The 18041-nt window shown below is 55.6% G+C and overlaps 2 protein-coding genes across 2 annotated transcripts; one reads left to right on the top strand and one right to left on the bottom strand.

Moving 5' to 3' along the window:
* Positions 1-896: 896 nt before the first annotated feature.
* Positions 897-7435, top strand: ANKRD53 (ankyrin repeat domain 53). Its single transcript, XM_059660819.1, has 7 exons — positions 897-1041; positions 1318-1582; positions 1918-2038; positions 2347-2546; positions 3998-4162; positions 4459-4672; positions 6734-7435. Exons 1-7 carry the CDS (start codon positions 897-899, stop codon positions 7424-7426), a joined length of 1803 nt encoding a protein of 600 aa, XP_059516802.1. The 3' UTR covers positions 7427-7435.
* Positions 7436-8035: 600 nt separating this feature from the next.
* Positions 8036-16223, bottom strand: TEX261 (testis expressed 261). Its single transcript, XM_059659490.1, has 6 exons — positions 15879-16223; positions 14884-14963; positions 13560-13713; positions 11721-11788; positions 10946-11048; positions 8036-10779 (listed from the first exon to the last, which is right to left on the bottom strand). The coding sequence occupies exons 1-6, from the start codon at positions 16213-16215 to the stop codon at positions 10664-10666; spliced, it is 858 nt and encodes a 285-aa protein (XP_059515473.1). The 5' UTR covers positions 16216-16223; the 3' UTR covers positions 8036-10663.
* Between the last annotated feature and the right edge of the window lie 1818 nt (positions 16224-18041).

Genomic DNA, 18041 nt, shown 5'->3' with positions numbered 1-18041 from the left:
GTGGACATAGGCCTCCATTTCTCTTGATTCCCCATTTGGAGGCATCAGGGAGAGTGAAATGACTGGGTGTCAGATGGTGGCTTTATGTGTAATGGTTTGAGGGACTGCCAGATTGCAAATCCACTTCCGAAGTAGCTACCCCGTTTTACATTCCCACCAGTAGTGCACAAGGGTTGCAATTTCTCCACACCCTGGACAACACTTATTATCGGTGGTTTGTATTATAGCCACCCTGGTGGGTGTGACATAGCTCACTGTGATTTTTATTTCCCTTATGATCAAAGTTGAGCTTCTTTTCATGTGCTTATTGGCCACTTATATATCTTCTTTCGATAAATGTCTATTCAGGTCCTTTGCCCATTTTTAATTGAGAAGGGGTGAGAATATAGATTGTTCAGTAACAACACTGACTCAAGCAACACTGATTGACTATATTGTAAAAAGTTAAAAGGCAAACTGAGGAAAATACTGACAACAACAAAAACATATAAAGGGTTACTATGTTAATACGTTTTATAAGTCAATAAAAGACACATTAAGTCCCTCGAAGAAATAAAAGAGATACATTAAGTCCCAGAAGAGAAAAACACTGATAATCAATTGTTTAACGCTTGCTGGCAATCAGAGTCAAATCAGAACACCGTTGCCACTAACAAATTAGCAAACATTTATTTAAAACCCTAATATCCAGTGCTGGTTGGAAGAGTTCCTTTTAATAATAGCAAATTACTCAGGCAGCCTCCTCTCATTTGCATCCCTTCCCCCATGTGAATTGGGTGCAAGTGTCCCCTTTTGCTGATGCACAAACAGAGATACAGAAGATAACTCGCCCAAAGTAACTTGTCCCGCCGCTGTTGTGTAAACCTTGCTGGAGGGCAGTTTGGACACTTGGACACATGTCAATAGCTAATAAAATGTTCGTTCCTGTCACCCAGGAATTGGACTTCCAGGAATCCATGCGAAGGAACCAACCAGAGGAGCCACGTTGCTCCCTGCAGCGCGTGGGAAAGGACAGCGCACCCATTCGGATGTGGGGCCAAGGTTGCGTCACAATGTGCGTTTGTCCAGGGGAATGGCGACCGAAGTCAGCTCATAATACAACCCGAAGTAATATAGCGGGTCGTAATAGACGTGATTTCTGTGAATGGTGGGGTTGCGGTTTTGCTTTCTTCATTGTCTTTTTCTGTTTTGTTTTGTTTTGAACAATCCGCGCTCATTAATTTTACAATCAGAAACAAAGGCTATGGCCTTTCAGTCTGCGGTGTGTGCGTTTGATGCTGAGCTTCCAGGAGTGAGCGCGGGCGGCCGGGGCGGGAGGGGCGGCCGGGGCGGCCGGGGCGGCAGGGGCGGCAGGGGCCAGGGCCCTCACATCGCGTCGGCTCGGCCCCGCCCCGCCCCGCCCGCAGCACGAGTTCGAGCCTCCGCCGGCCCGCAGGACCCTGGAGACGCCGCGGTGCTGCTCAGTGGGCGGGGGCTGGGCGAGGAGGAGCGCACAGCCCCCGCCCACACCACGCGTTTCGATAGAGCAGGTGAAGAAGGACTCCGGGGTCCCCAGGAGTAGCTCTATCTTCAGAAAGCCTAGGTGAGCAGGGGCATAGGTGGCCCGGCTGCGGCGTGGGAACCCGCCCGGCGCCTCCCTGGAGGGGCAGGGCCTGGAGCGGAGCGGATGGGTGGGGGCTGCTGAGAGGCCCGGAAAGCTGGGCTGGGGTCCGGGCTGGCCTCTCCAGGGGGGTTCAGGAGCGCTGTAGCGACCTCCTCGCTGGCAAGCCAGCCCGGGCCCCGCCTCCGTAAACGCCTCGTGCGCAAGTGCTGGCCTGATTGGATTCCCGATCAAGCCCTCCTGCCTCCCCTCCACCACCCCACACCACTCCATCCTCACTCCCCCCTCCCCACCCCCTCACCCCCGCGCTGATCCAGCCTGATCCAGGAGAGGGTAGAGAGCAGCAATTGCGAGTGGTTCGCAGCCGCCTTGGGCAACCTGGAATGGTTGCGGTTCTGTCTGAATCCGGACCTTGAGGGAATCCTCACCGACAACAAGGTAAGGAAGGCTTTGGTGTGCAGGAGCAAGGATCCTCCCCTCCCGCCAGGAGCTCCTCACCCAGTGCTCACCTGGCAAAGAGCACCCGGAGGTGTCCTTTTCTGGGCAGGTCGTCCTAATTCACCTCCCACTGCGGGGGGAGGGGGGGGGCATCAAGGAAGCGTGAGCACATACCAGCGTGAGAAAAGGGGCGTGAGTGACTCGGAAGAGGGGGAAGGGGAAACCCAAGGAACTGCTACCTAGGTTCGGTTTTGGACCTTAGGGCCCCCATCCTGCTCAGCCCTCCTGCCCTCCTCTGGCCGCCACAGGGTTTCACTGCCATCCACTTTGCAGCCCAAAAAGGCAGGCTCGAATGCCTGCAGGTCTTGGTGGAGGAGTACCAGTTTCCCGTGGACCTGCCCACCAAGAACGGCCAGACCCCGCTGCACCTCGTCATCCACAAGGAGAACAGGAACGTGGTCCTCCCCTGCGTTCACTATCTGCTTCAGCACGGGGCGGCCCTCAACGCGTGAGTGCAGCTGCGGCAGCGTGGAGGCTGGCAGAGGGGACCCACTTCCAGGCAGGCAGATCCCGGCAGGACAGGCAGAGGGGCTGCGGAGGAACAAGGACTGCGTCCCACATGGAGCCCACAGGGTGTTCCCGTTAAGAAACCGGGCAACCGGGCTCTGGGAGAGGTCAGACCTAGTTCACGTCCCGGCTTTGCCATGGAGACCCCAAGCCAGTAGCTCCGCCCTAAACGTCTGTGCTCTTCAGCACATTGGAATCACGTGGGGAGCTTCCAAAGCCCAGCGCCCCTGTGCCGATCTCGAGGTTGTCACTTAATTAGCTTGGGGCGTGGTCCGGGCTTTGGAAGCTTTAAAAGATCCGCCTGTGTTTGCGGCAACGCTTGGGAGCTACTTACCGCCTCGGTGTCTTCAACTGAAATCTGGGAGGATGGCAGTGATCATTGAGAAAATGCATGGGCGGCACACAGGAGACTGCGTTCACTCACACAGCACGGACTCTGTGCTCAGTACCCTGCCAGGGGGGAGGGATCCAGCAGGGAGCACACAGAAATGTTCCCTGGCCCTGGCCGGTTTGGCTCAGTGGATAGAGTGTCGGCCTGCGGACTGGAGGGTCCCAGGTTCGATTCCGGTCAAGGGCATGTACCTTGGTTGCGGGCACATCCCCGGTGGGGGCTGTGCAGGAAGCAGCTGATCGATGTTTCTCTCTCATCGATGTTTCTAACTCTCTATCCCTCTCCCTTCCTCTCCGTAAAAAATCAATAAAATGTATTTTAAAAAGAGAGAGAGAAAGAAACGTTCCCTGCCCTCATGAAGCTGATACCCTTCGAGTGCAGGAGCAGATAGTAAATGAGCACAATGATGAATGAGGAAATGACAGAGGGAAGGAAGAGAGCAAATGGGGGCGTGGGGTGGGAAGGGAAAGGGGCAGGGAGAGGCTCTTTGGAAGGGGCAGTCACCTCTAAGGTGGTGACATGGAAGGTCCCTGAGGATGGTGAGGCAGCCATGCAAAGAGCCAGAGGAAAGTGTCCCAGGCAGAGTGAGCATCATGTGCAAAGGCCATGTGTTAGGAAAGCGTGCGGCAAGGTCAGGGGATGAGGTGGAGGATGAGGCCCGGCCCAGGGCGCACAGGCTTGTGGGCCACGGCCGGGCACGGGGAAGAGGCAAGAGGGCTGGTTGCTTTCCGAGGATGAGGTTAGGGGTCTCTGAGGTCCAGCAGACCCAGCTCTCCTTCCAGCATTTCTGCACTGTCCACACCCCCATAACTAAACTTGGACCGCTCAGTCCAAATCCTCCTTCTACAGCTGAGGACACTGAGGGACAGCGAAGGGACATGCCAGGGTCACCCAATGGGCTGGTGGCAGAGCAGGCCTGGAAGCCAGTTTGCCCGCCAACCTGATGGATAGATGCCCTTTGTCCTTTCTTACTGCCCTCTTCCCCTGGCGGGCCTCCACAGTCAGACACGCAATGGCTCCACACCGCTGCACCTGGCAGCCCGGGAGGGCCTGCTGAGCTGTGTCAAGGTCCTGGTGAAGAATGGCGCCAATGTCCATGCCCGAGATGCCATAGGCTGCAAGCCCATCGACTATTGCAAAATATGGAACCACCGCGTCTGTGCTCGGTGAGTGTGTGAGAGCCATCTCCAGCCCTGCCCCTGGGCCCTCACCCATGCAGAGCCTTTAGGAGGGGGGCTGGGAAGCCAGTGGCTGGGGGATAAGTCTTCCCAGGATATTATTCCCAGGGGCTTTCCACAGGCCGCACCCCTGTGGTTTAGCACTGCCTTCCTGCCCCTGGCTCCTCATCAGGAGGGTAGTGATCAGTCCCTCAGACACTTGCCCCTCACCTCACAGGAAGTAGTTATCCAGAGGGGCCTTGGATAGTGGGGGTGCATCATGTTGCTCATCTCGACTCTGGCAGCCCCTCCCATGCCCACCCCGGCCCTCAGCAGCAGCCAGTCTTCCGGGTTGAAGCCCAGTCACTGAGGAGGACACATCCTCACCTGGGCACCAGGTTCTTGAAGGATGCCATGTGGAAACGGGACAAGAAGGACTTTGCCTGTGAGATGGGGAAGCTGAAGGGGCTCAAAGGCCGCCTGGCCTTCATGGAGCGGTACTACCAGACGGAGTATCAGGTAGGGCAGCGGGCACCAGCTGCTACCCAGGCGTGTGAGCAGAGGCATGAATCGCGTGTGCCCTTAGTGACGAGAAGCCGTCCCATCCAGAGAGCCTCCTCCCCCCCTCCTCTGACTAAAATTCTACCCTGAGAAGCCACTTCTTTAGGTCAAAGCCGGTCTGTGGTAGAAAACTAAAGCAGCTTAAATTAGCAAGTATTTATGAGGCCCCTCCCCCCTAGCCCAGTGCCTCCCTCTGGGGAGGAGAGTCTCTAATGAGACCCAGGTCCTGCCTTACTGGGAAGCACACTGGTTAAAAGACCCACCTTGCCCTGACTGGTTCCTCGGTGGTTAGAGCATTGGCCTGCAGACCCAGGGTCTTGGTTCGCTTCCCGGTCAAGGGCATGTACCTTGGTTGCAGGTTCCCCAGACCCAGTAGGGGCCCATGTGGGAGGCAATCAATAGATGTCTCTCTCTTGCATTGATGTTTCTCTCCCCCCCCCCCCCAACCCCGCGCCTTCTACTCTCTCTAAAAATCAGTGGAAAAAATATCCTGGGGTGAAGAGTAATAAAAAAAAAAAAAATCTTCCAACATACTCTCTGCTAGGCACCTGTTAGGCCCTGAGGCTCCAAAGACCAATGAAAGGTGGTCCTCTCACTCAAGGAGCTTAGAGCTTAGTAGAGGAGGTGGGTTATATTCCCACAGAGGAGAAGGGGCTCAGGGGGTGCCAGAAGAATAATACCTAATAGGAGTCTTTAACGATGGTAGCAGTTGGCCATATGAGGAAGTAGGGAAGGGCTGACCAGGCTGAAGGAACAGACAGCCCTGTGTTGGGGGGGGGGGGGGGGCGCGGCGGCACAGAGGCACATAGAAGTGTGTATGCCAACAAGTGCAAATTCAGTACAGTCAGGGGTTCCGATGTGACAAGCTAGAGGTTTGGCAGGGGCCCAGGTCAATGACAGGCCTTGGCTGGGGAAGAAGTCACTAAAGGATTTTAAGCAGGTTAATTACAAAGGATGCAAGAGCCAGAAAACCCAGAAAAGATGCTAAGTGGATCCAGAAGCGAGGAGGGCTTGGGAGCTGGCAAATGGAGGGCTCCAGCTCTGCTCCGGCCGCACTTCTCTCATTTTCTCAGCCCTACCTGCTCTCAGTCCTCAGTCACCTGTGTCCAGAATTGGCAAAGCCCATCGGTTCCTGTGGCTCTAAATTTTCCCATAAGGCCCCTGCAGATCTCCCCTCATCTCTTATTGGCCTCAGCGGGATCATATGTCCACTCCAGTTCCAATCCCTCAAGCTCAAGGAAAGCCATGTGCTGACTGACCTAGGTCTGGGGCAAGGCTGATGGAATTATTCTGAGAGGCTTAGCCTAATCAGAGCCTACCTCCAGAGCTGGGTCAATCTCCAAACCGCCTGATAGCAACAGCCTGAGAAGTGAGCCATGAGACAGGGGGTGGGGAGGGGACAGATCTGTGATGAGCCAAAGGTTCAATTGTAGTGGAAGCAAGAACAGACAGCTAGACCAAGTGACTCCCACCCAGCCTGGAGAGCCAGCGGTGTCCCCCTATGTGACTGCTCAAAGCCAGCTAACCCCCTCCCAGAAGCCTGCCCAGACTCGCACCACCAGCCAGGCCTCCCAAACATTTCTGCTTTCTCCATCCAGGGCCAACGATGCAACCTGCACTTCTCATAGGCCTTTCCCTCCCATCAAACCAGAGACTCTTAGGGCAGGATATGTCTTCACTACCAATATGGGATCCTCCCTCGAGACTCAAGGTTTTCTGTAGGGCAGAGACCGCACCTTCCCCCTCCAGCTGAAGACCTCACCTAGGGTGGGGATGGGTCTCGTCAGATTGGAGCCCCTCAGCCCAGGGGCTCCCTTCGGGCAGTACTTGTCTCCCCATCAGAACAAGGGCTCCCATAAGGCAGGAGATTCTCCCATCAGACTCAGGGCTTCCTAGGGTAGGATGTTGTCCGACCAGTCACACCTGAGGTTCCCAAGGGCTATAGCCACAGGGTCTCCTTCCACAGAAGCACAGAGGGGGCAGCCCGCCTCCACTATCTTGTGCCCTCTGACATTGCAGGAAGAACAACAATTTCTGAGACAAGCTGATTTCAAGAAGTGGCTCCATCATAAGCCACTGCCTCGAGGCCAGTCTCTGATCCACAGCATTAAGCAAGAGCCCCAAGCCCCTCCCTGGGCCATCCCTGTCTCCAAGACCCCCAAGCTGTCCAAGCACTTCCACCTCTCCCCAGAGGAGCACCTGCAATGGACACCACAGGCCAAGCCGCAGCCCTCGGTGACACCCACACCCCACTACACGCTTCCCACAGTTAGGCAGCCCAAGCCGTGGAATATTAGCAACAACCCTGCCAGATCCCCCACCGCCCAGATCGGCTCCCCACAGGGCATCCGCCTGGGTGTGCAACCAGACCCCAGCCTGGAGCACGACTTCAGCGGATTCCTCAAGATCAGGTCTGATGGGCAAGGTGGTACGCACTTGCACACGGTGACTGGCAAGCAGGTGGCCCCTGTGCCTCGGCTGCCTTTGGAGGTGATAGTCCATGAGCTGTACCCTCAGATGCGGCCGTGCAGGATGAAGGTGCCCCAGGGCTTCCACTGTGTCAGCATAAAGGACGTGGACCGGAAGCGGTACTTGGGCGACAACACCTTCTGGACCGACACTCTGGCCATGAACTTACGTGAAACATTTGACGAAGCCTTCCTGGCAACAGTGCAAGCCCATCAGGGGCTCCCCATTCTGCCCTGTCCTTAACCACCCCCCACCCCCACCCCACCCCCGCCATAAACCTATTTCGGTAGCTGCCGCAGGCTAGTGAAGGCTGAGTTTTGGTCATTTATGTTGCGGGACAGGGAACAAGGGAAGGAGTGCCCACAGGCTTCCCAAGATGAAGGGTCAGAGCCCTGCCCCCCAGCAAAAGCCCGGATCCTTGGAGACCCACCTGAGAGATTCAAATGAGGGCAGCAGCCCAGAGCTCAGAGTGGGGTCAGTCTGTATCCTAGGCTCTGGCTTTGTCAAAGTAACATTTTGGTGTCCCCTTGCTCCCACCTCCCTCCAAACAGCCCAGCAGGGACAGGCTGAGGAGCCACTGGGAAGTCTGCCTCTTGTTCAGTCTAAGTCCTTCTACTAGAGACTCCGGGCCTCATGCTTCACCTCCAGAGCCAGATGGGGTGGCAGACGGCTAACGTGTCACCCTGCCATGGCTTCCCTGCCACTATGGTTTCTGCAGGGCAGGGAGGCACAGGGGCATGTGTGGGGGAGGGAGGCAGGAAGGACCCATGGCTTTAGTTCGAGACTATGAAAGCACCTGTACTTCCTCCAGGACGCTAGCCTGCTGTCCGCTGTACACATCACTACAAATCATTCATTAAACAAACGTTTATTGAGTGCTTTCCATGTGCCAGGCACCAAGCTAGGCGCTGTTGATACAAAAATTGAAGGACAGTCCCTGCCCTCAAGGAGCTTACAGTCTAGTGAGGAGATAGACCAGTACACAGGCAAGTAAGCCCACTGTGATGTGTGTGGTGTGCTGGAGTGCGCAGGGGGAGGGGACGTTAAAAGCTCCTTGGACAAAGGAAAATCTTAAGTGGAGAACTAACAGAGAAGATGCCCTGGTGAATGGAAGGGGAAGAAAAGTGGCATCTCCGGATACAGGAGGCCAGGACCCAGAGTGCGAGGTGGCGCGTGATGAGGCCAGAGAGGCGAGCAGGAAGCAGGATGCGTGTCTCAAAGCCGTGCTAAGGGTCTGGATTTTGTCCTGAAGGCAGAGGGGAGCTATGGGAGGGTGCAGGCCAGGAAGTGACGTGATCAACTGTGCATTTTAGAAAGACAACTCTAGCTGTGGTACCTAGAAGCCGGAGGCGGCTGTCACAATAACCCAGGTGAAAGTTGATGACGGTGGGAGTGGCTCTACTCTCAAGAGATGTTAAGGAGGCAAACTTGACAGTTTTGAGAGACTGGATGTGGGGGGCAAAAGGAGAAAGCAGGAATAGAAAGCAGGTTTCTGGTTTGGCGCCCAAGTGATCTTGGGGCCACAGCAGGTGCCCAAAAGAGGCAGGTTTGCAGAGGGCAGCAAGTGCTGCTGGGCTGTGAAAGGAGCTTGTGCGCGCAAAGGCAGCAGAACCGGTTCAGAAGCCCAGGAGGGGTGTTGGGGCTGGAAGTCAACTCTCACTTCCTTGGCAAAGAGTCAAAGCCATGAGCATGGATGGGCTCCTCCTGGGAGCCCAGGACAGGACCCTGAGAAACCCCACCGTAGGGCGCGTGGAGAAGCCTGCATAGGGCACCGGAAGAAGCCACAGAGGTAGGAGGAGAAATGGCCATACAAGTGCGATTCAAGGAGCTGGGGGTGGTCAGCCCTGTCAGATGCTGCAGAAACCCAGTAAGGGGTGGAAAGGGTTCACTGGATTTGCACAAAAAGACCACTGGCAACCCGCGAGAGCACTGACAGTGGAGCGCTTGGAGGAGGTGAAGCCGCGTCCTCGGGTGAGGAACAAAGAGGACAGGGAGGGAGAGCACTGGCCCAGCAGTGAGGATGATGTTGGCCCCCGGTGTCCACCTTGGCCCCCAAAGTCTGCATAGGATAAAGGGGCCTGGCAATCTAATTCCCGTTGAGAGAAGACCCACATGTGCTGCTCCTCCCAGGGAAAGGGGAAGGCTGGGATTGTTAAGAGAACAGGAAATGCTAGAGCCAAGGAAGGGAAGGGCTACTGTGGGACTTGAGGCAGGATGTGGAGGAAAGATGTTCAGCCCAGGGACTTAAAATACTACATGTGTGCAGCCCATCGCTGCACCTGCTACCCTCGCTGTGAGGTATACGACATGGCCAGTAACGGCTCTCATGGGGACTTCATTCCGCTATGTAGTGCTGAGTATCTGCAAGGCACTGTAGTTGGAGTGCAAGGTTAAAAAATGCTGGTCTGTGCCGGGGATCTCGCCTGCCTGCTTAGAGGCCTGAGGTCATCTCCTCAGGAGCCGAGCACACAGGAAAGGGGCCAGCCCGTGTGCTCTCAGGGACACGGCTTCCTCCACCAGGCCTATTTCTGACAAAACAGGCCGTAGCCCAGACTGCTGGCAGTCAAGCTATGTTTCTCCTTGAGCCTGACATAGAATTCTGCCAGAAACCACTCCTTTTCTCCAGGGGAAGACTTATAAATAGGGTATTGTAGAAGTTGCTCTGAAAATCTAACCCAGTCCCAAACTCCTCTCTCTCTCTCTGCCCCCCGCCTGACAGTCATGGAGCCTTGGGGAAAGAAGAGATTGAAGAAAAGACGGGGGGTGGGGGAGGGCATAAGAAAGGCTGCATCCACCTGCCACTCCCCACCCCCTAACCAGGCTCAGCTCTTCATTCTGCCCCCTTCCCACTAAGGGACATAAGAACAGTCCCTTCAGAAAGGCAAGGCCCAATCCCAGAAAAGGAACCCCTGCAGCCGAAAAGCCCATCCAGGCCAGGGCAGAAGGTCAGCAGGAAGAAAGGAAGATGAACTTTCAGGGTATTAAGGCAACAAGTGCCACCTAGAATCTTTATTCAAACAGGAATCAGACTTGGACAAAAATCACAGTTCAACAGCAAAAACTAGTTCCTGGGAATTGCCAAGCCATGGCCCTGCCCCATGGCCATCTGCCCGAAGACCCTATCCCTGTCTGCTCTCCAGCTTCAAGGCCCCTGCCCTGCCCGCCTCGACTGAGCCAGAGCCTCCTGACCCAGCATGGAAGGGGCGGGCAGGCCACGGGGAGCTCAGCTTCCACAGAGCCAGGTGGACCACGGCCTCCAGCCAAGCAGGCTCCGCCACCCTCCCTGGTGCCTGAGGTCACGGCCTCTAGCAGCAGCAGATCTGAGCCCAGCTGCGCATCCCGAGGAAGGTGGGGATGGAGGCTCCAGGGAGACTTGAAGGAAGTCAGGCCAGGGCTGGGGGAAGGAACCTTCCAGGCTCACAGAGAGGCCCAGGGGCCTGACTCTCCTGATCTCGCCCCAACATCCCCTCCCCAGGGGCGTCAGTACATCTTCTGACGACTGGGCAGAATGGCCTCTTTGATGAAGGAGAAGACAACCAGGATCCCTAAGCGTTTGCCCCGCTTGCCTTTGGTGAAGTAATTGGAGACCACGTCATCTGCGGAGACACAGGCAGGGAGATGAGTGTGTGTGTCTGAAAGTGAGCACAGCTCTCTCCACCTGACACCCAAGTGTCTCGGTCACAGGGCTGGGCTCCGGCTCCCCCCGCCGGCTCAGGCCTTGCTGGCGTCCTCCCACCGAGACCCCGCACAAAGCCCTCTCACCTCCTGGCTGCACGGTGGAGGGCAGGACGTTCTCCCCAGCCGACAGTGACACGAAGAACGCAAACGGGATTATCCACAGACAGAAAGTGAAATAGGCCAGGACCTAGCAACAGGAGACATTGAGAAGAGGGTGCCCCCGGAGGCGCCAAGGGTGGGCGGGGCCTGGCCACGCTGTATCTGAGAGGTGGTCAGGCCGGCACAGAAGCCCCCTCACCTGGTCTCTGAAGGGGGCCAGGGCCTGGGAAGCAGAGACAGGACATCCTCGGACGTGGAGATAGGACACTGGGGAAGGTGCAGGCTGAAGATGACTCATGAGCCACAATCCCCAATTATTGGTCGCTAGGGCAAGGGACTTCTCTGACCCACACTCCCCAAAGAAGCGGTCTTGTTCTTCCCAGGGGTCCAGACTGCAGTGGCGGGGTGTGGAGAAGGCCTTGGCAGGGCAATGGGGGGAACCAGGGTTCGGGCTGCAGCCCACCCAACCCATCACACAAGGCCACTCCACTGACCCTTCCTGACCTCCGGGTGTTAGGCTGGGATCCTGGGAGACCCAAAGGACTCACTAGAGGAGGGCGCTGTCTTCCCATCTCAGCCGAAGGGATCCCTGCTCCTCCCCCACGCTGCTTCCTAAAATCATCTCTACTAAGTTTTAAACAACGTGTTATCCCTAAATGGGCTCAGTTTCAAATCACGGCTAGGTTCACAAAGCAAATCTTGCAAGTCCCCTTCATCCTCCTGTCCCTGTTAATAGTTTGATGGACTAAACGCTCCTTACCTCTGAGAAAGGATAATATTCCTCCGCAAAAAACTGAAATGCTAGGTAGTGATTCACCACCACTAGGCCTGTTGAGGGAATGGAGAGGCAGTTAGTCTGGGGGGAATAACGTAAAAGCCGGACTTTTAACCTTCAAAAGGCTCCAGGGAGTTGGGAGCCCCGAGTTTTAGTCCTAACGTTACACCCGACTCAAAAACTCAGTTTTCCATTTGTTAAAATGGGCGAGTTAGCCCCCACCCGCCACTGCAGAGGGCATTGATGAGTAAAATTAGGGGGCAGGGAAAGCCCTTGGGATGTTATAAAAGAGACTCAGTGTCACATCCTCCAAAGCACCGTGACAATTAAGCTGGTTTTCAGCGAGTCCTAGAGAGCTCTCCTGGGGGTAGTGGGTGGAGGAAGTCATGGGTGTGAGGTCACATCCTCCCATGAGATTCCACTCCACACTCGGCAGCAGGGAGAAGGACGCCTCAAATAAAGAGCACTCCTCAAGAATGAAAGGGCACAGTTTGCTAGGCACTTTGGGGGTGCAGCCTGAGGGTTCCTCAACATTCTGGGGGAGAGGGCCTTTCCTTAACCTGCCCCAGGGTAAGGCCCCCTGGTCTGAACTAGTATGTTCTGGACCCCACACACCTCCTTAGTGTGCGGCCGGATTTATGGGGGAGAGAGAGCGAGCAGATCCTGGGGACAGGCTGCTCACAGACAGGCAGCCCGGCCTGATCCCATGTGTGGTCAAGGGCGGGCACCAGAACAAAGCATCCCATGAGCACCCATCACATACACCTCAGCCACTGGCCCGTCTCGTCTCCTCCCGTGCCTCTCCCTTTCAAGGCAGAGACCGCGGCTCTACGTGCCTAAGCACTCGAGCACTAGGACGGTGCCCGATGCCCACAAAATCTTCAGAAAAACTAAGGCACCTGAAGGGCAGCCTGCTGCTGGGGGCAGGAGTCGGGGAAATGGGGTGCAGGACCCTCTTCCCTAAAAAGACACAAAGGGCCTGGTCTCCAGGGAAGGGCTCCCCAACCAAACCCTGATGAACAAACCCTTTGGCAAAATCCTACCAGGGCATGCAGAGAAGAGACCAGGTCTGGCTTTCACACTGTGCCCTCCTTGGGGATAATATTCTTCCCAGGCTCTCCCACAGAAATAGAAAAGTCGTTCTACAAAATCCCCAGTTCCATCTGATGTCCTGACCGAAGGCTAGGATGACCAGTAATGATTACTGGGAGAAAGGGCAATGCTGGTAACCAAAAGCTTTCCAGAGGTTTTCTGTGAATACCTACAAATATCTCTAAGTCTCTGCTTGTGCCAACTGAGTCTCCTACGCATCAGCTTGGAACAAATGGAGAGGCTAAGGCCCAGAGAGGGGACATGACTCCTGAGGGCCAGGGAGTGGCGGCAGGGCAAAGGCAGGAAGGCCGGGGTCCTCCCAACACATGCGTCAGCCCCCAGGCAGCTGTCAGCAGGGGGCCCCCGGCCCCATGAAACTACAGTCCTAATGCTGGGCCAGAGGACTGGATGGGGAGCTGCCGCCTGCCAGGGCTTTGAGCTTTTCCTGAACAAGTAGTTTCTTAGGGGCTCTAAGTACTCAGCAAGCCCACCTTTCTCTCTTCCCAAACCTTCTTCACACTCACCTCCCCGAGGAAGCCCTCCCTGTCTGAGTATCCCACCCCCCTCCACTCCCACCAATTCCAGTCCCTGAGTCAAGGTGGGCTCTAGGCTTCTCCATGTGCGGAGGCCCTCGGCGCTTCGCCTCTTTTCCCTAGAACCCCTGCAGTGCCACAAGCTGGGCTGGGCACATCCAACTACCTCAGTTGCCTCCTCAACTCTGCCCCCTCTCACCGCATGACAGGATGAAGTTAGGCGAGGTCAGCATGATGAAGGGGAAGGTCTGGAGGAGGCCAAAGTAGACGAGGTTGGTGAAGAGGCCCACGCCAATCATGCAGGTGGGGAAGCGCTCAAAAACGTAGAGGCCAATCAGCACAGCTGTGGAGAACTGAAACGACCAGAGGCACACAGTGCAGGGAGCCTCTTCCAGGCAGTCTTCCTGGACTCATTAGCCCCCAGCCCACTTGGGGCAACTCTAGGTTCATGCTTCAATCTCACCTCATTTCAGTCACAGGTCTGATCTCCCCACCTAGCCTCTCGGGTGGCATCTTTAAAGGGTAGCATCTCTCAATGCCATTCTCAAAATGTTTGACGGCCACCCACAGTAAGAAAACATTTTCAATGACCCCAAAACACACGTACATATATATGATCAAAGTTCAAATTTCAAGTCTAGTCTTTTCTAGTCCACCTTGTATGCTAATCATGGCCAAATGAACTGGTAACACAACCCAGTAATGAATCATACCTGCAGTATGAAAACGCTGTTCTGAAGGACTTAGTTGCCAGTGCTTAACAAAGGACAGTTGGTTAAATGAAAGTCAAATTCCTGTGCCAACACCCATGAGCGGGACCTCTGAACCCAGAGCTGAGAGCCACCACTTGTCTCCACCACTAACTCCCTACCTCAGGCCAAGCCCAGAGTGGAAGTGGCTGCTGACACCTGGTGACCTGACAGGCACTGGGCTCCTGTCCGCATGTGCTCCCACCCCGTCCCCAGATTTCCTGCTGTTGGCAGGATCCTATCCACCAGCAGTCACCCCTGTGGCTGTGACATAAAGGCTTTGTGTCTTCAGAAAGAGAAACTTTCCGCGAGACCTGGGGAGGGCAGGGCCTGGGCCAGGGAAGGTATCTCCCTCTTAGGACTAATCCCTTGATCTGATGAGAAAGAGGGCAATGAGCAAGCACTCAAAACTGTCCTTAAGGTTCCTCTCAGTTCTAAGTGCTGTGAGCAGAGAGCAAGGGGCTAGGACAGTGGAAGACAGCCAAGCAAAGGCAAAGCCACGGTCCTGTCAACGGAGAATGAGCACTCAGCTGTCACCTTAAGGCACAGAGAATGGGGTCTGCAGTGCAGCAACGTGACTTGGGGAAGGAGGCAAAGACCTGGGCCCAGGAGAGCAGACCCGGAGAACAAGGAACAGGGCAAGGCACGGGGGTGGCCCCCGCCGCAGGAAACAGCAGGGATCAAGGTCTCGGCACCCATGCCACACTTGCCCCACTTCTTCTTTTGGAGGCAGGGCAGTAGGTGAGGGTGGACCCGGGGGAAGAGGCCACTTACCCAGATCATGTACTTGATGATCCTGCTGGTGGCCACTGTGTACTCTTCGATCAGTTCCGCCAGGTAATAGAGTCCGGCCGCTGGGGGGACAGGAAGAGGAGCAAGCAGAGAGAACATTAGCCAGGGTCACTCCCACCATCATCGTCACCCCTTTCTCTGCAGCTGGGTCCCCATTACCCCTTATGGACTCCAGAAGTCAAGGAACAAACCAAACAACCCATGTGTTGCCCTCCAAAGTCTAAAGAACTAAAACTAAGGAGAGATTTCATGGAAGTGGAAACCTGTATCAGATGCCTCGGCCACTCTGCTAACCTCTGACCCCGTAAAGAGGAAGTTGATTCACTCATTCAGTAAATATATGGGCCAGGTGCTGGGCTGAGTGCTGCGATTGCAGTAAAGACGATGTCCCTTTCTGACCCAGCTAGGGGTGGGGGTGGGGGGTAAGGGTGTGTGTGTGTGGCGGGGGGGGTGGGGGGTGGGGGGGGGGAGGGGGAATCTGAGGATTCCAGTGTGACAAGTGCTATTTTAGGGAAAGTAGGACCATCAAGTCCCACGGTGGGCTTCCCGGAGGAGGTGCGATCTCTGCTGAGATCCACAGTAGGAACTAGCCGGAAGGGGGAAGCGTGTCAAAGTTAGAGTAAGAAGTTGGAAGGCCCGAGCCCGCGGGCCAAAGGGCGGCGGCGGTCGGGGGCAAGTTGGGCGCGGTCGGCCCGGGAGGGTGGGCGCGGCAGCGGCAGGCGGTGCGCCCGCGGGGCACTGAGAGCCGCTCCCGGCCCCGCGGGGCGGCGGTGTGACACCTGGAAGGACCTGCGGCCAGGCGGGTGCTGGGGTCAGCGGGAGGGGCAAGACCGGGCGGGGCCGGAGGAGGGGTGCGAGGGCCGGGAGCACCCGGCAGGGGTCTCCGGGTCGCTCCGGCGCCCGGGCGGTGCGACCCCCGCGAGCAGCGATGCCGGGGAAGGAGGGAGCCCGCGCGGGCTGGGGGCGCGCACTCTCACCGACGGCCAGCGTGATGAAGGACACCTGGATGAAGAGCGACAGCCAGCTCAGCACGTACATGAACCACATGGCGCCCCCGCCCCGCCCGGCCCCCGACCGCCGGGAGGGGCCTGCGCGCTCGGGCTTGGACCACAGGGAGCCGCCGCCACCGCTACCGCGTCCCCGCCCCGCGGACGGCAGGACCGCCGTGCGCCGCCGCCGAGAGGAGCCGGGCCCGAGCGCCACCCCGGCCAGGTCTCGCGTAGCGCCGCCCGCCGGGGCGGAGGGCCAACTGCAGCTGCCCCCGGAGGCGCGCGCGGGCGGATCGCCAGGCTCCCGGGGCTGCACCGAGGGCATGGTCGGTGATGCAGCCCCGGCAGGCGGGACGGTCCAGAGCGGCGCCGGTAAACGGGCTCGGAAGGCCACTTCCGGCCCCTCCCTGTGCACTCCCGCGCCAGCCTGGAGAGGGGTGCAGGGGAGGGGAGGGCCCCCTGACCTCCCCCTCCCCCCACCCCAGCAACACCGGTCCAGAAGCCTCCGGGCAGGTTTTCCACAGGCTTTCTCTGGCCCCGCAGCTTAACAGGGACAGAACTGTTGAGTGTCTAATTTTTTTCCAGGCACTGTGCTGACGGCGAGGCGCTGTTCTTTTTTGTTGTTGTTGTTGAGGCGCTATGATCTTGATGGATCTTGATTCGATGATGTAGATCATTTCGTGGATGGGGTAGCTGGGGCCAAGAAAGGTTTACCTTGGCTCAGGTTATACATCTGGAAAGCCGTTCAGGCAGGAGTTGGGGCGCCTTTGATCAGTCATCCTCGAGCCTAACTCTCCCTCAGGCTGAGTTCCTTTGGGGTACGGTCTGCACCTCTGTATCGCCTACAGCTCGCCCAGTGCAGACCACGCAAGGCGCCTACTAGGCGCTGAATGCATTTACTACGCCTCTGCGAGTTACTGAAGCGGCCCAAGGAGCCGGGCAGCTCTTGTCCAGAAGTCCCCATCTAGTGGCCGAGACAGGTATGCAAAAATAGAGTACGGATACGGTGTGCTTCTTGTCTCAGAATAATGCTTTTCAAGCATAAAAATAAACACATAATCTTTAAAAAATTAAACATAGAATCTCAGCAACTCCCCTCCTAGGTATACCAGCAAGTATTGAAAGCAGGGACTCAATGAGATATTTGTACACCAATGTTCACAACAGCGCTATTCACAGTAGTCAAACGGCGGAAACCACACAAATGTCCATCAACAGATGAATGGTTAAGCAAAATGTGGTGAGTAAATACTGTGAAATATTATTCAGCCTTAAAAAGACCCGCAATTCTGACACCTGATACAACATGGATGAACCTTGAAGACATGATGCTAAGTGAAATAAGCCAGGCACAAGAGAACAGATATTGTATCCACTCATTTGAGGTATCTAGAGCAGTGGTTCTCAACCTTCCTAATGCCACGACCCTTTAATACAGTTCCTCATGTTGTAGTGACCCCCAACCATAAAATTATTTTCGTTGCTACTTCATAACTGTAATTTTGCTACTGTTATGAACGTAATGTAAATATCTGACATGCAGGATGTATTTTCATTGTTACAAATTGGACATAATTAAAGCATAGTGATTAATCACAAAAACAATATGTAATTATACATGTGTTTTCCAGTGGTCTCAGGTGACCCCTGTGAAAGGGTCGTTCGGCCCCCAAAGGGGTCGCAATCCACAGGTTGAGAACTGCTGATCTAGAGTGATCACATTCACAGAGACAGAAAGTAAAATGGTGGTTGGGATGGGAGAGGGCTATGAGGAGTTAGTGTTTAATGGGAAGATGAAAAGTTCTGGCGGTGGATGGTGGCACAACAGTGTGAATGTATTTAATGCCACTAAACTGTACAATTAAAATGTTAAAATGGTAAATTTCATTTATCATTTATTATGATTAAAAAAAATACATAAGACAAACCCTGGTTGGGTGGCTCAGTTGGTTAGAGCATCATCCTGATGTGCCAGGGTTGTAGGTTCAATCCCCGGTCGGGGCACATGCAAGGATCAACCAAATGAGTGCGTAGATAGGTGGAACAACAGATTGATATTTCTCTCTCTCCCCTTTTTCTCTCTCTAAAATAAATAAATAAATAATTTAAAACACATAAAAAAACAAAAATTAAACTGAAATATAAATAAGT

This window comes from Myotis daubentonii, chromosome 12, assembly GCF_963259705.1.
Source record: "Myotis daubentonii chromosome 12, mMyoDau2.1, whole genome shotgun sequence".
Lineage (NCBI taxonomy): Eukaryota > Metazoa > Chordata > Mammalia > Chiroptera > Vespertilionidae > Myotis > Myotis daubentonii.
The sequence above is the reverse complement of the archived record's forward strand: the minus strand, read 5'-3'. Positions and strand labels throughout refer to the sequence as shown.

Coding starts and splice junctions, on each gene's coding strand:
- ANKRD53 (XM_059660819.1), top strand. CDS start 897: ATGTCAATAGCTAATAAAATGTTCGTTCCTGTCACCCAGGAATTGGAC. Junction 1,583..1,917: donor TCTATCTTCAGAAAGCCTAG/GTGAGCAGGGGC, acceptor GCGCTGATCCAG/CCTGATCCAGGAGAGGGTAG. Junction 2,547..3,997: donor CACGGGGCGGCCCTCAACGC/GTGAGTGCAGCT, acceptor GGGCCTCCACAG/TCAGACACGCAATGGCTCCA.
- TEX261 (XM_059659490.1), bottom strand. CDS start 16,215: ATGCCCTCGGTGCAGCCCCGGGAGCCTGGCGATCCGCCCGCGCGCGCC. Junction 14,964..15,878: donor CTTCATCACGCTGGCCGTCG/GTGAGAGTGCGC, acceptor CTGTCCCCCCAG/CGGCCGGACTCTATTACCTG. Junction 11,049..11,720: donor AATATTATCCTTTCTCAGAG/GTAAGGAGCGTT, acceptor TCCTGTTGCTAG/GTCCTGGCCTATTTCACTTT.